We start from the raw sequence: 13,869 nt of genomic DNA, 5'->3' as shown, positions 1-13,869 counted from the left end.
TGTTCAGGGGAAAAAGAGTGGAAAATGTCTATAAAATCAACTTTTTTGAACTGGTTGACCAGAAGGTCATTTGCCTTCTGTCAATGAATGATAAGAAATGGATGTGGCACAGAAGGTTAGGACATGCTAACTGGAGATTAATCTCTAAGCTTAGTAAGTTACAACTTGTCAAAGGCCTTCCTGATATAGATTATCATTCAGATGCACTCTGTGGTGCATGCCAGAAAGGAAAGATTGTGAAATCATCTTTTAAAACTAAAGACATTGTTTCAACCTCCAGACACTTAGAACTACTCCATATTGATTTATTTGGACCAGTCAGTACTGCATCCTTATATGGAAGTAAATATGGATTAGTCATTGTTGATGATTATAGCAGATGGACTTGGGTGAAATTCCTGAGAAGTAAAGATCATGCATATGATGTATTCAGTAATTTCTGCACACAAATTCAATCTGAAAAAGAAACAAAGATTTTGAAAATCAGAAGTCATCATGGTGGAGAGTTTGAAAATGAGCCATTTGAAGCTTTTTGTGAAAAACATGGAATTGTCCATGAATTTTCTTCTCCTAGAACTCCAAAGCAAAAAGGGGTTGTAGAGAGAAAGAATAGAACTTTACAAGAAATGGCCAGAACCATGATCCATGAAAACAATTTAGCAAAACATTTTTGGGCAGAAGCAGTGAATACAACATGTTATGTTCAGAACAGGATCTATATCAGACCTATCTTGGAGAAAACAGCATATGAACTCTTTAAAGGAAGAAAACCCAATATCTCTTACTTTCATCAATTTGGATGTACATGTTACATTCTGAATAACAAGCTCTACCTAAAGAAATTTGATGCCAAGGGCCAAAGAGGAATCTTCTTAGGTTACTCTGAAACGTCAAAGGCATACAGAGTGTATAATTCAAAGACACTCTGTGTTGAAGAATCTATGCACGTTAAATTTGATGACAAAGAGCTTGGGGATAAAACTCCAAAGCAAGATGAAAGTTTTGCAGAGATACAGGTTCCTGTAGATACTCCAGAACCTGATCAGATAGATGAATCTAGAGATAGTCCCGAAGCTGAACCTACCTCAGAAGCACGTGAGGAAGTTGCTTCTAATGAAGCTCAAGATGACTCTCAGCAAGCTATTCAATCCAGGAACACTTTCAAGCACAAGTCTTCACATCCTGAGGATCTAATCATTGGAAACAAAGATAGTCCTAGAAGAACAAGATCATACTTCGGACAAGAAGATTCAATGATTGGACTGATATCAATGATTGAACCTACAACAGTTGATGAAGAACTTTCAGATGATGAATGGATCTTAGCTATGTAAGAAGAGTTGAATCAATTTCAAATAATTGATGTGTGGGATCTGGTACCCAAACCTTCTCAGAAGAACATTATTGGAACAAAATGGGTATTCAGAAACAAGTTGAATGAGCAAGGAGAAGTAACTAGAAACAAAGCAAGACTTGTTGCACAGGGTTACAGTCAACAAGAAGGCATTGATTATACTGAAACATTTGCTCCAGTTGCAAGATTGGAAGCAATCAGGTTACTTCTTTCCTATGCAGTTAATCATGGCATGATATTATATCAAATGGATGTCGAGAGTGCATTTCTTAATGGTGTCATAGAAGAAGTGTATGTCAAACAACCTCCTGGTTTTGAGGATCTTAAGCATCCTGATCATGTTTATAAACTGAAGAAATCACTATATGGCTTGAAACAAGCTCCAAGATCTTGGTATGATAGACTAAGTAATTTCTTAATCAAAAATGATTTTAAAAGAGGTCAGGTTGACACAACACTCTTCAGAAGGACCCTTGGGAAAGATATTCTTGTTGTGCAAATATATGTTGATGATATAATATTTGGTTATACTAATGCATCTCTTTGCAAGGAATTTTCGAAGTTAATGCAGGATGAATTTGAAATGAGCATGATGGGAGAGCTGAAGTTCTTCCATGGCATTCAAATTAATCAATGCAAAGATGGAGTTTATGTTCATCAAACAAAGTATATAAAGGAGCTTCAGAAGAAGTTCAAGCTTGAAGATTGTAAAGTGATGAACACTCCAATGTATCCTACATGCACCTTAAGCAAAGAAGATGAAGGAGCAAAGGTAGATCAGAAGCTGTACAGAGGTATGATTGGTTCCTTGTTATACCTCACTGCATCTAGGCCAGATATTTTATTTAGTGTATGTTTGTGTGCAAGATTCCAATCAGATCCTAGAGAATCTCATATAACAGCTCTTAAGAGAATCTTCAGATATCTGAAAGGAACAACTAATCTTGGACTCCTCTATAGGAAATCCTCATATTATAAGTTGATTGGATTCTGTGATGCTGATTATGCTGGTGATAGAATTGAAAGAAAGTCAACGAGTGGCAATTGTCAATTTTTGGGTGATAATCTTATATCCTGGGCTAGCAAAAGACAAACAACTATTGCTATGTATACAGCAGAAGCATAATACATTTCAGCTGCAAGTTATTGTACACAACTACTTTGGATGAAACATCAGTTGGAAGATTATCAGATTATTGCTAACAGTATTCCCATTTATTTTGATAATACTGCTGCTATTTGTTTATCTAAAAATCCAATTTTGCATTCAAGAGCTAGGCATATTGAAATCAAACACCATTTTATCAGAGACTATGTTCAAAAAGGAATTTTAGATATACAATTCATTGATACTGAGAATCAATGGGCTGATATATTTACTAAGCCTTTAACTGTTGAAAGATTTGATTTTATAAAGAAAAATTTGAATATGCACTTTGTGTTTGATTAAAAGCTTGCTTGCTCTTGAATAGGATTTTAGGTTCTGAAGTCAGTTCAGAAGCCATGGTTCATCAGAAGCTCTTGATTGAGGTTCTGAGGAAAATGTGCTTCTAATGAAGACTTCAGCATCTGAAGTCCAGAAGCTGGATTTTGTGCTTCTGAATAGTAAAGTTAGTGGAAACGCTGGAAGTTACTTTATGGTAGCACTGGCCCACTAACTTGGCAGTTACTCTGAGAACTTCTGACGTGGCTTAAGTGTATTATTGTATAACTCAAAGGGCAATGATGATTATAAGCTTTGAATGTACTAAATACGCACCCCCTTTGTCATTAATGTTATGTTTGTTTGTCGTTTTTCTGAATTGCAAACGTTTTTAGTAAAAACACTTAGTCAATTCACACACTACTCACTTCACAACAAACACTTTCTTCTCTCAAACCATTCTTTGTCAAGTAAGCGCAAACTCTCTGCAACTCAAACCTTAGAACCCTAAAATCATCATCATCATCAATGGCATCATCCAGTTCTAATCAAGAGATTCCAGAATCAACATCCACCATGCAACAACAAGGTGCTCCAGAATCTGGTTTCATCATCAAACCAAAAACCATGTCCATTCCATTTGAATCATTGGTCGTTCAAAAGGAATCACCAGTGGATTTCACCTCTCTCAAGAAATACAAGGTGGACATGACGGCAAGGATAAAAGCTCAAAAGTTGTTCGGTTACTTCCGTATGTTGAATGGACCAACATATGAGAATCTGGTCAAAGATTTCTGGTTGAGGGCTGAAGTCTACGATCTGGAAGCTGGAAGGTTGGAAGAAAGACAAGCTGTGTCAAGAGATTCTAGTCTGAAAGGGAAGACTAGAGAAGTAATGGGTCTTGAACCATTCAAGGGTTTAGAAATCAGATCAGCGGTGATGGGTATTCCTATAACCATCACAGAAGAAGTGATTGCCAAAGCATGCAGAGTGGATCCTGAAGGCAGATTTCAGTGGAAAGTCAGCAAGAAGGATGTCTTGTTGGAAAGCTTCACTAATTTTCCGCTAAAGGGAAATCCAGATGCCAAGTTTGGGGACATAGAGGATAATCAGAAGATGCTCCTGAAGTTTATTACTGACTGTTTCTTTCAGAGAGGAGGAGGGTCTGACCAACCAAATATGGACCACAAACTAGTACTGTATTTCTTGGCTGCTTTCCAGAAGATAAACCTTCCAAGATACCTCATGCATCATCTGTGCTGGGCTATCAAAGAAGGAATCAACAAGAATAGAAAGCAAGTACCTTGTGGGAGGTTGCTGTCTGAAATCTTCTATCAAGGCAAATTGCTGGAGATTCTGAGGTGAGTCAAGCCTGCTTCTGATAGTTGCTTCAAGATAAATACTTCTGAGAAGATTATCAATAGCAGGACTCTATTATATATGAATATTATCAAGGAAGTTTCTCTCGATGAGAAGGGTCTGGAAAAATCCACAGCTAAATCAGAACAAATAATGGATTTTCCTTCCATCTCAAAGGAGAATAATCCTGAAGTCTTAGCTAGATATATTGCTGCACATGCCAGAGAATCAAATGCCAACATTCAGGATGAAAATGTTCATCATGCTCCTGAAGGAATCAAGGGCAAAAGGACCAGGATAAATACTGAATCTGAAGCTGCTGGTGCTAAGGCCAAGAAACAGAGGGTTGCCAAGTCTGAAGCAACTAAGCACGACAATGCTTCTGTTTCTACTCCTAAAAGAAAAAGAGGTAAAGGAGATACCTCAATCACCAAAGAGGAGGTGAAACTAGCTCTTGAAGAAATGGAGGCAGAAGAGCAAAAGCCTAGAAAAAGGAAGCAAGCTCCTGAACAGATTGTCAGTCCTATGTTTATGGTGACTCCTGCTATAGCCAGAATGGCTAAAGAACAATCTGACAAGTTGCTAGCAGAACAGAAGGACAAGGTTGTACAATACGCTCAGGAAAGGGATGAAAAGCTCAAGGCTATTGGGCTGAAAAATTGTGATGAATTCTTCGTGAAGAAGATTGTTGAGGTGAAGGCAATTGCTGGTGAAGCTGCAGAAGGTGCTGTGGAGGAAGCTCAGATAGGTCTGGGGGAGATTCAAGAAACATCAGAAGCTGGTGCTTCAGGATCTGTTCCAAAAGCTGTTTCTCCAGAGTCTACCTTAGAAGCTGACAACTCAGTCAAGGTAACTCAGATTTCAGAACCCTTAATCACCATCTCTCCTTCATCATCAATCCCTACAGAAGACACCATAGTATTAGATAATCTAGAAAGTCATTGCAAAGGTGAACTACCTGGTGTAACCTCAGAAAAAGCCTTCGAAGTAGCTCCGATGGAAGTTGCTTCAGAAAGCCCCCAACAACAACCACCTGAACCACAAATGACCTCAACACCACAAATACCACAAACTACTCAACATAAGACCATTCCAGATTTTGAACCAATTCAAAATCAAACTCTTAGTGTTTTTGACCAATATTCATCTTCATCAAATATTCAGATTCATGAACAACCACCCTTAGACATTCTAAAATCTGAATACATTGAATCTGAGTTACTAAAAATCAGCACAGAAATGCAAGCTCTAGTGCAACTAAGAAGAGTTCCAACTCTATCTATTGTCTATGAGGATCGTTGGACATCTCTGAAGAGCAAAGCTTCTGAACTGCTAGGTACTGTGAGCCAGAAATGTCTTATAACCAAGCTGTTGCGGTGAGACGTCACGTGGAGGATATGCATTTAGCTGAGAAAGCTAGAGGTCCAATTCTGTATCTGGCAAATGCACCTTTCTATTCAGAATCAGAGTATGTATTAAGAGAAGCAAAGGTATTCAAGATGTTGAAGCAGAAAATGATAAAACAGCAGGAAGAATCTAAGGCTAGAGAAGATGCTCTACTTCAGAGACAGTTAGCACTTGAAGAAACTGTGAAGCAACAGTCTGAGCTCCTGAAGAAGCAATCTGAGGACATTACTCACATGATGGCGTTGATCCAACAACCCAACCCTTAGATGCACACCTTAGTTTTTTTTGTTTTATTATTGTTTCTGATGCTATTCTTTTTATGCTTATGAAATTTATCTCAGCTCTGAACTTCTTTTTGCTTCTGAAAATGGTTAATATGCTTTGATTATGTGCTTATATCGCTCTGAACCTTTTTACTATATGTTTTTCTCATCTCTTCCTTTTTTTTATTTTCTTTTTGCTAATGAACAAAGGGGGGAGTATATGTGATGGTATTTAAAGGCTTTGAGCCCCATTATTAATGTTTTTAAAAAAATTATTTTGTAAAACTTCTATCATTCTTGCCTGAAAGGTATAAGCTCTGAACGGAAGAAGGAGTATCAAATTTCAAATAACATTAATTGAACCATTCTTCTTATCTATAATCTACTTCTTTTCTTTTTGAAATATTATTGTGTGTTAAAAGAATTTAATTAACCTGGATAGAACTTAGGGGGATCTTACAAACCTTACCTTAAAGACTATCAGACTCAGGGGGAGTCAGAGCTTACAAACCTCAAACTCTGAGCTTACAAACCTCAGAACCCCAAAGTCAACTTGTTAATTAGATTAACAACAATTGATCAAGTTTTAAATACTATTGTTTGTCATCATCAAAAAGGGGGAGATTGTTGGAACAAAATGTGTTTAACAATAAACCTGTGGAGTTTTCATGATATCAAGGTAATAAAAATTGACAATTGGAATTGCTAATATTTGTTCAAGTGTACAGGACCATCTTACAAATGTTCTGAATGAGCAAATAAAGAGCAAAGGGATCAACAAGATTGAAGCTTAGAAGCTCCTGAAGGCAAAGTGCTCCTGAAGGCTACTGCTCCAGAAGACTAGAGGTCCTGAAGTGCCACGTCATCAGAAGCTGCCTCATCAGAAGCTATTTTCACTAGAAGCTGAAGATCAATTGAATTTGCGGAATTCAAGGATTCAAGAGTTATTTCATGGATTAACACTCGTCTAAAGATGGCAGAAGACTAGTGGAACTTTGCAACGGTCATTTCAAAAGTATTTGAAGGCATTTGCTTGCAAAAGGAATAAGAGCGTTGACATTGTACTATGTACGAACTGTACAACCACCTTATCCATTACTCTGTTTTGTGTCTTTGCTACAAGACAAGATAACAGCTCTGAATATACAACCAAGCCTGCAGAAATGTTCCCTCTCAACTGGAATGGATTTGAAATTGATCCTTCATATGACAATAACTAAATCAGGCAGGGAATCATTGGTGAAAGATCAAGCTTCAACAACGACTCTTTTTGGATGTGCTGGCACTTACAACGTTCATTTCACACCTCTATAAATAGGAGTGAATACTTGAAGAATGAACAAGACTCTACAACATTTTGAAAGCGTCAAAACTCTGTTGAAATCATTCCACATCCAAAAGTTCACTTAGAATTTCTGTTTTTCAAGTTCATATCTTAGAAATTCTTAAGTCTTAAGAGTCTTATCTGATTTGTATTGTGAACACCACTGATTGTATATCAAGTGTTCAATCTCAAACATTTTTCATTGTAATTTTGTTTGGTTAGAAGTCTCTTGCAGTTGTGCTTGAGCAATAGAAGTCTCTTGCTTGTGTGCTTGAGCATAGGAAATCTCTTGCAGGTTGTGCTTGAGCATTTGAAGTCTCTTGCTAGTTTTAGCAGTGAGCAGTTGTAATCAGATATTACATTTGAGTGAACTCTCATTAGAAGTGCAAGGGGGACAGGACTACTTCCGGTTTGTGGAAGGAACCTGTATAATTGCTTATGTCTTTCTTCTTCCCTTTCTCTCTGTTTTATTCCGCTGCGTACACTCACATTATCACACTTCAGAAGCTCATCATTGCTTCTAAACTCAAGTGTCCTAATTTGTTAAGAGAAAAAGAAGAAAAGTCCAACACAAATTAACACCCCCTTCTTGTGTTTTTCTCCCCTTAACGGTTGGCATCTAATGTTGTTGTATGGTACCACATGCATATATGTGTCGAGTTTAGGTGCATTGCATATAAAAAAATGATATCTTGTTTCGATATGTGAATAATTTCTGTTGGTGATAAGTGTTTGATAAATGCTTGCTTGCGATACTTGGATTGATTGTATGAATGTATAAGAAAATTTATTGTTCATGCAAACTATTTAAAGTTGAATTGATTCATTTATGTCAATTATTATTTATTAATTGTGATTGATGTAAAGCTAACCTCCAGTGGTTTTGACCGCCTACCTGTCTGTATGGATTGGTAGACGCTGTGCAGGAGTAGTTGCTCTTGGTGGGTGCTTGGATAGCAGGAGCTATCTCCGTTATCGTTTGGAGTCGTAGGTTTAGGCTCTGATTAGGTGGTCGTGTCTTTATGTTGTTGTTGGATTCTGTTTTTATTTAGTTGATACTTGCCCACTTGTCGGGACTTGGAGGATGTTATATGATGATGTATTTTGACCATGGCATGTATATGTTGGAGATATATGATTAGTATCCGCTGTGACTGTTGAGATATTTTATATATGCATGATGATTTTGGATTTTTGTTGAGACGTAGCGTCTATTTCTTGAATATTTGTTATATTCATATGTTTTATCGCTTTAATAGAAATAGGGCGTTACAAACAACGCTTGGATAGTGCGCATGCCTCTACGCCTGAGCCGGCAACCACAAAAAAAAAAGATGACTTCAATATCAGATAAGGTTGAATCCTCTGTTGAGAGTCTTGTGTCCTATGTTTTCTCCGGAAACCCCTCTATAACGTCGGAGAAACTAAATGGTGATAATTATCTCAATTGGTTGGCTACCATTAACATGTGGTTTCTTGGACAAAAGCTCTCAAATCACCTTACTAAGAAGTCCTTCAAAATTGAAAAAGATCTGCGTGATGAATGGGAGCAAGCTGATTGTCAATTAGTCTGTCTTTTGTGGCAAACCTTTGAGCCCTCCTTGATGGTCCATTATCGCTCATACACCACTTGTTATTATATTTGGCAGAAAGCTATGAATGTCTATTCTAATGATATCCAACGTCTTTATGATGTAATTCATAATCTAGCCACCCTACTAATGATAGAAGATAACATCAAGACTTATGCTAATAAAGCTCAGTCAGCCGTAATTGAGTTCAAGCTCCTTGTACCGATAACGACCCAAAGAAGACAATTGAAAAATTGAATAATGTTTGCATGGTTAGTCTTCATGAAAAGTATGTGTCAGTTAGGAGAAACATTCTTTATGCATCAGATATTCGCTCAGAAGAGGATCACATCAGGCACCCTTTATGCCTTCCTGGTCCGAAAGGATCAGGCGGGAACGGGTCTCAAACTGTATGTTGTGGAGGACGCGGGTGTGGTCGTAGGGGAAGCCGAGGAGGTCGTGGTGGTGGTCGTCCTCAATTTACTTATTTTAAACGCTTTGGTCATTATGAAGATTAGTCTTACTCTATTATTGGCTTCTAAGAAAATCCGTGAATCTGATGGGGAGTACAAGTCATACCTGCAGTTTAAGGCTTCACAAGCCTCATGATCGACAACAATTGTTCACAGTGGTAATTCTACGGTCTGTCTCTCCCAATCATCATCTGCTGGCCCTTGGATTTTGGAATTTGGAGCTTCTGATCATGTAGCTGGTAATCCATCTCTTTAATAAAAAAAAAAAAACTCAACCTATAATCCCTCATCATATCACTGTTGCAGACGTCTCTAAAGCTAAAGCAAGTGGTGTCGGTCAAGCCACTCCTCTCCCGTCTTTAAATATTTATTATGTTCTTTTTGTTTCCAACTGTCTGTTCAATTTGATTTCTGTTAGCCGTTTGACCAAGAGTTAATTGCTCTATAAATTTCACTTTTGATTCTTTTGTTATACATGATCAGAGTATGAAGCAGATGATTGGTACAGGCTATGAGTTACATGGACTTTACTACCTTCAATCTTCATCTACAAATGCATCCTCGTCTACTACAAAATCTTCAAGTATTCTTCATCGTCGTTTAGGTCATCCAAGTCTCAAAAAGTTCATAGTTATGGTTATGATGTACATATATTTTTAATTTATTATTTAATGGTTAATATTTCTCACTTTAGATGAGTCCTTTAAAATATAACACTCAAGAAGTTAATATTAGAGGAAGAAGCATAACATTCATTCAAACAAGAGCATATATCATCAAATAAGTCTATAAATTGAAAATAGTAATTTGGGAAGTTGAATTTCCTAGTAGTTGTCAGTATTCCTTAAACAATTACTAGAACCAACTCTTTAGAGGTCGTTGTGATTTGGTAGTAGTGATGATATATCCATCCCTTTCAATATCCTTGAGTAGCTTCTCCTTTCATTTGGGATGAATCTGCATAAGATCAAATATTAAATTTAACATTTGTATATGAGAAAAATAAATAAGATGAAATGAAAATTAAGTCAATTGATCCTACTTTAAAATGTTAAACAATTTGTGTTGTCATTGTCTGTCTCTCTAGAGATGAGCTCAAACTTGCAAACATCACCAACTTTCAAGTTATTGTCCTTTGCAAATGCCTTCCATCCACTTGTGAGTTCAAATTTTAGTCCTTTAGCGCACATCCTGATAGAGTACCTAGCAGACCAAACTCTCCTATTCAACACCTGAAGTTGAATATCTCCTCTCTTCTTATTCAAATCAAAGTGTGTCTTACAAAACAAGGATGGTATATTCTGCCAAACAATAGAAAATGCAAATGTTGATGAATGAAAAAAAAAAAAAAAAAAAACAAAGGGTGTTTTTATTTTTATTTTTGGTGATCAAAAGACTGGGAATCAGATTTTATCATGATGTTACTTTGCTAGATTATTTCCTATAATATTTCAATTAATTATCATCTATGTGATGATCATCTTTAACTGCATAATTCTGTAAATCAATTTTACCGTGACAATGGGCTACATAATGTGGCACTGACACGGAAATCACACACAACACTTCAGCAAGTGTAAGAATTTCAATAATTAAATAAACTAAATGTAATCACATGTTTCAATATCGAACAAGGACATGTGTCTAACAAGGAAAACACCTTCGATCGTATGTGTTGATGTTAAAAAGATCATATATAGTAGAAAAAACCTTTTTATTGTTGTTGACTACTAACTTAAGTTGTACAAGCCAAATGTTTCTTTGCAGCTTACCGGAAGAAAGTGGTGTTCAACGTATGATGCACCCATGACAACAACAAAGGATGGATTATAGATTTTGAAAGACTCTGCTCTTTCAAGAGTTGTAACTTTCTCAACAGTTGTAATCACTTGTTTTCCTGCAAAATTGGAACATTTTAAGGCACATATTTGACGATAATCTTCGGGGTTTGCTAAAAATTTAAACATGCTAAAATACATGCCAACTAGAACATGAGATGCAAATTAATTAAATTCTCTAATAGTTGTTTTACAACTGTTCAAATTGAACTCGAACTCCATCCCTTAACACTCCAGAAAATAAAAATGATAATATATAATATGAAGAGAACAAAAACTAATAAATTTATGTTAACGTGAAGCTTTCCTGACACAATGAAGAAGACGTAAAATCGTATACCTTTGGACGAATATCAATTTGATGCACATCCACCTTCTGCGATTTTCCAAATTTTACACAACTACTGCTTCCAATTTCACATTGTCGATGAAATTCAAAGGAGGAGTTAGCTTTCCTCTTTTGAGCTGCTCTACAATTTTCACCATTTGGAGGTTTATTTCCTTGACCATTGGAGAACTTTTTATATTCAACTTTTTTGAAAGAGTAGTCTATCTCCAAAGCACTCTTTCCAAAGATTTGTACCTCAAATTTGGAAGTTTTTTCATATCTAAAAAGCAGAAGATGGCCATGACCTAGAGAGTGATGCTCTGCAAATTGTTTCCAACCCTTCTCAAACCATATCTTGCCATCACTCATTGCCAAATTTAATTTCCATTTTGCACCATTTGGAGTCTCTAGACATATAGCTTTTGGTAGACCTTTTCCATATTTTTCCACAAACTTTCTTGGCATCATCTGTCAATTAATTACACCATATTAATATGAATGATATAACTCAATATTATTTTACATTACTTTAGGAAATACTGGCAGCTCCACACAAACTCCCCTAGCCAAATGGGACAAATTGAATAAATTGGCAGAAATCGTTCATAGCCTAAAACACACCAGTTTGGGTTTGGCTAAGCCCAAGTTTTTAACAAGTAATCGATTATATTTTTTTCAAAAAGAAACCTAAATACACATCAGGTAGTTATCTACCAGATTATGTTTATTCCAGGAGTTAATTGTATTAGGGGGCCTTAGAGATATTTGTGGGGCCTAAAGAGAAACGTTCTTAAAAAAAGCATAAAAATAAGGCCGAGTGAACCAACCGGCGAAAATGATTCAATTGTTCTGTAATTTAGGAGTGCAGTCCATTAGGTTTGACCAGAATTGACAGCTCTGTTTTATATATACAACTAAAACTAAGTGTAAATCTAAATTTGAAGTTACTTGTTTTCCTGTTAGAAAAGAATAGAGAGGTTCAGGTAAGGTAATATGTCAAATACAAAGTAAAATCATGTTATAAGATATACAAACATAAACAACATGCTCTTTATAAAAAAAAATAAAACATTAATAACATCAACAAAGAATCTAAAGGCTTACAAGGTTTCCTTGGAGAAGGTTTTGAGTAACTATGATCTTGAAAAAGTGGATTGGCTTCACCTCAGCAATTTCACTAGCCATGATCTTGCCTAATATAAAAGCATAAAATCTCACGATTGAGAGAAATAACTAATGAAGTTTAGATGCCAAGAGGAATAATTGAACTACGACTTTCCATATTCCATGTTAATGGGAAGATTGGTTTGCTTGCTCAAAAAAAGGAAGATTAGTTTGTTCTATTTCATTTTTCTACTTGATCGAATCTCAAGGCTTCGTGGAACAGAAAATCATTTATTAAAAAAAACAGAACATCAAATTAAAAGTGTTTGTTTATTTCTTTTAATTTTAAAACCGTACATCTTTTTATTATCAACAATGCTACATGTAGGGAATTTGTTTTCCGGGAAATTTCAGTAGTGTTGTTTTGTGATTTAAAAAGTAAACCGCATATCACGGTTTTTTTGGCTACATCCAAGAATTAGTCGATTTTCACCAAAGAGCTTTGCTATATATCCTCCTTGCATTTATGCCGGAGACGTCACCAGTGTTATGGGCTTTGGATTATGTAGATAAAAAATTATGAATGGGATTGTGGCCCTCCACTTGCTGCCAATGCGGAAGGATGCCGCCGAAAAGAAGGGAACGCTGCTTCGCTCTGCCCATCCTATACAAGGTGCTGCTTGCTTTCTCTCAGCCACCAGTGGCTTATGTAGTGTTCGGCATTCCTACGTGCTCCTCTTTGTCCCCTACTTAAGAATCCAAAGGTCACCTTTAGTTGTTGTATTGACGCTTTGGTTAGGAATGGCTACTCTTTCCCTGTCGCTTTCAGTTAGTGTTGATTGTTGAGTGATCGCTCGCAATCTGGCTGGAAAGGTGGTCTGGAAGCTTTATCTCTCCCAGCAAGCAAGACGAGATCACCACTTCTCATTCAGATAGGAATGATTCGGGTGCTGAGGACAGGAATGATTTTGTTTAAGCTTAAGATTCGGATTCAGGCTGGGGAGGAAGTCCTTTCCTAACTAAATCACTCTCTCCTCTCGTAGTGGGCCTTTTCTCATCCTTATCGTACGGGACTAGAGCAAGCTGGCAAAGCTGCATCTTCTGCTTTCTTTTCATTTTGCATTTGTCTTTCAAAAACCCGTTCTTGCTGTTCTTTCATCAGCAAATGTGGCAAGCTACTGGTGGTCTTTTCTTCAACGGGTGATAAAGGTAAGGTAAGGGACGGAACCAATGCTGTGTGGAAAGATGCAACGAGGAAACCTCTTCGCGTTCCGGTCGAAAGTCGTGCAAGCAAAGACGTTAAAGGATACTGCATCTCGTAACAGTTGAAAGAGGAAAGGCTAAGCGAAAAAGGTTAAGATTGCCAGCATGACAGCAAGCACGGACTGGCGGAGTTGAATGACCAAAGCTTTGGTTGCTTCCACT

At 36.8% G+C, this 13,869-nt stretch overlaps 2 protein-coding genes and 1 pseudogene across 2 annotated transcripts; 2 read left to right on the top strand and 1 right to left on the bottom strand.

The window, feature by feature from the left end:
- Positions 1-2,081: 2,081 nt before the first annotated feature.
- On the top strand, positions 2,082-2,804 carry LOC146906688 (secreted RxLR effector protein 161 pseudogene; annotated as a pseudogene).
- A 501-nt stretch (positions 2,805-3,305) lies between these two features.
- LOC146906687 (uncharacterized) lies at positions 3,306-4,142 on the top strand. The gene is made up of 2 exons (XM_085728938.1): positions 3,306-3,528; positions 3,589-4,142. Exons 1-2 carry the CDS (start codon positions 3,306-3,308, stop codon positions 4,140-4,142), a joined length of 777 nt encoding a protein of 258 aa, XP_085585064.1.
- Positions 4,143-10,217: 6,075 nt separating this feature from the next.
- LOC146906686 (B3 domain-containing transcription factor VRN1-like) lies at positions 10,218-12,525 on the bottom strand. Its single transcript, XM_085728936.1, has 4 exons — positions 12,445-12,525; positions 11,418-11,808; positions 10,947-11,071; positions 10,218-10,475 (listed from the first exon to the last, which is right to left on the bottom strand). The coding sequence occupies exons 1-4, from the start codon at positions 12,523-12,525 to the stop codon at positions 10,218-10,220; spliced, it is 855 nt and encodes a 284-aa protein (XP_085585062.1).
- Between the last annotated feature and the right edge of the window lie 1,344 nt (positions 12,526-13,869).

The sequence above is a fragment of the Medicago sativa genome, chromosome 7, assembly GCF_051527215.1.
Source record: "Medicago sativa cultivar Bolivia chromosome 7, Bolivia_mono, whole genome shotgun sequence".
NCBI classification, from domain to species: domain Eukaryota; kingdom Viridiplantae; phylum Streptophyta; class Magnoliopsida; order Fabales; family Fabaceae; genus Medicago; species Medicago sativa.
The sequence above is the reverse complement of the archived record's forward strand: the minus strand, read 5'-3'. Positions and strand labels throughout refer to the sequence as shown.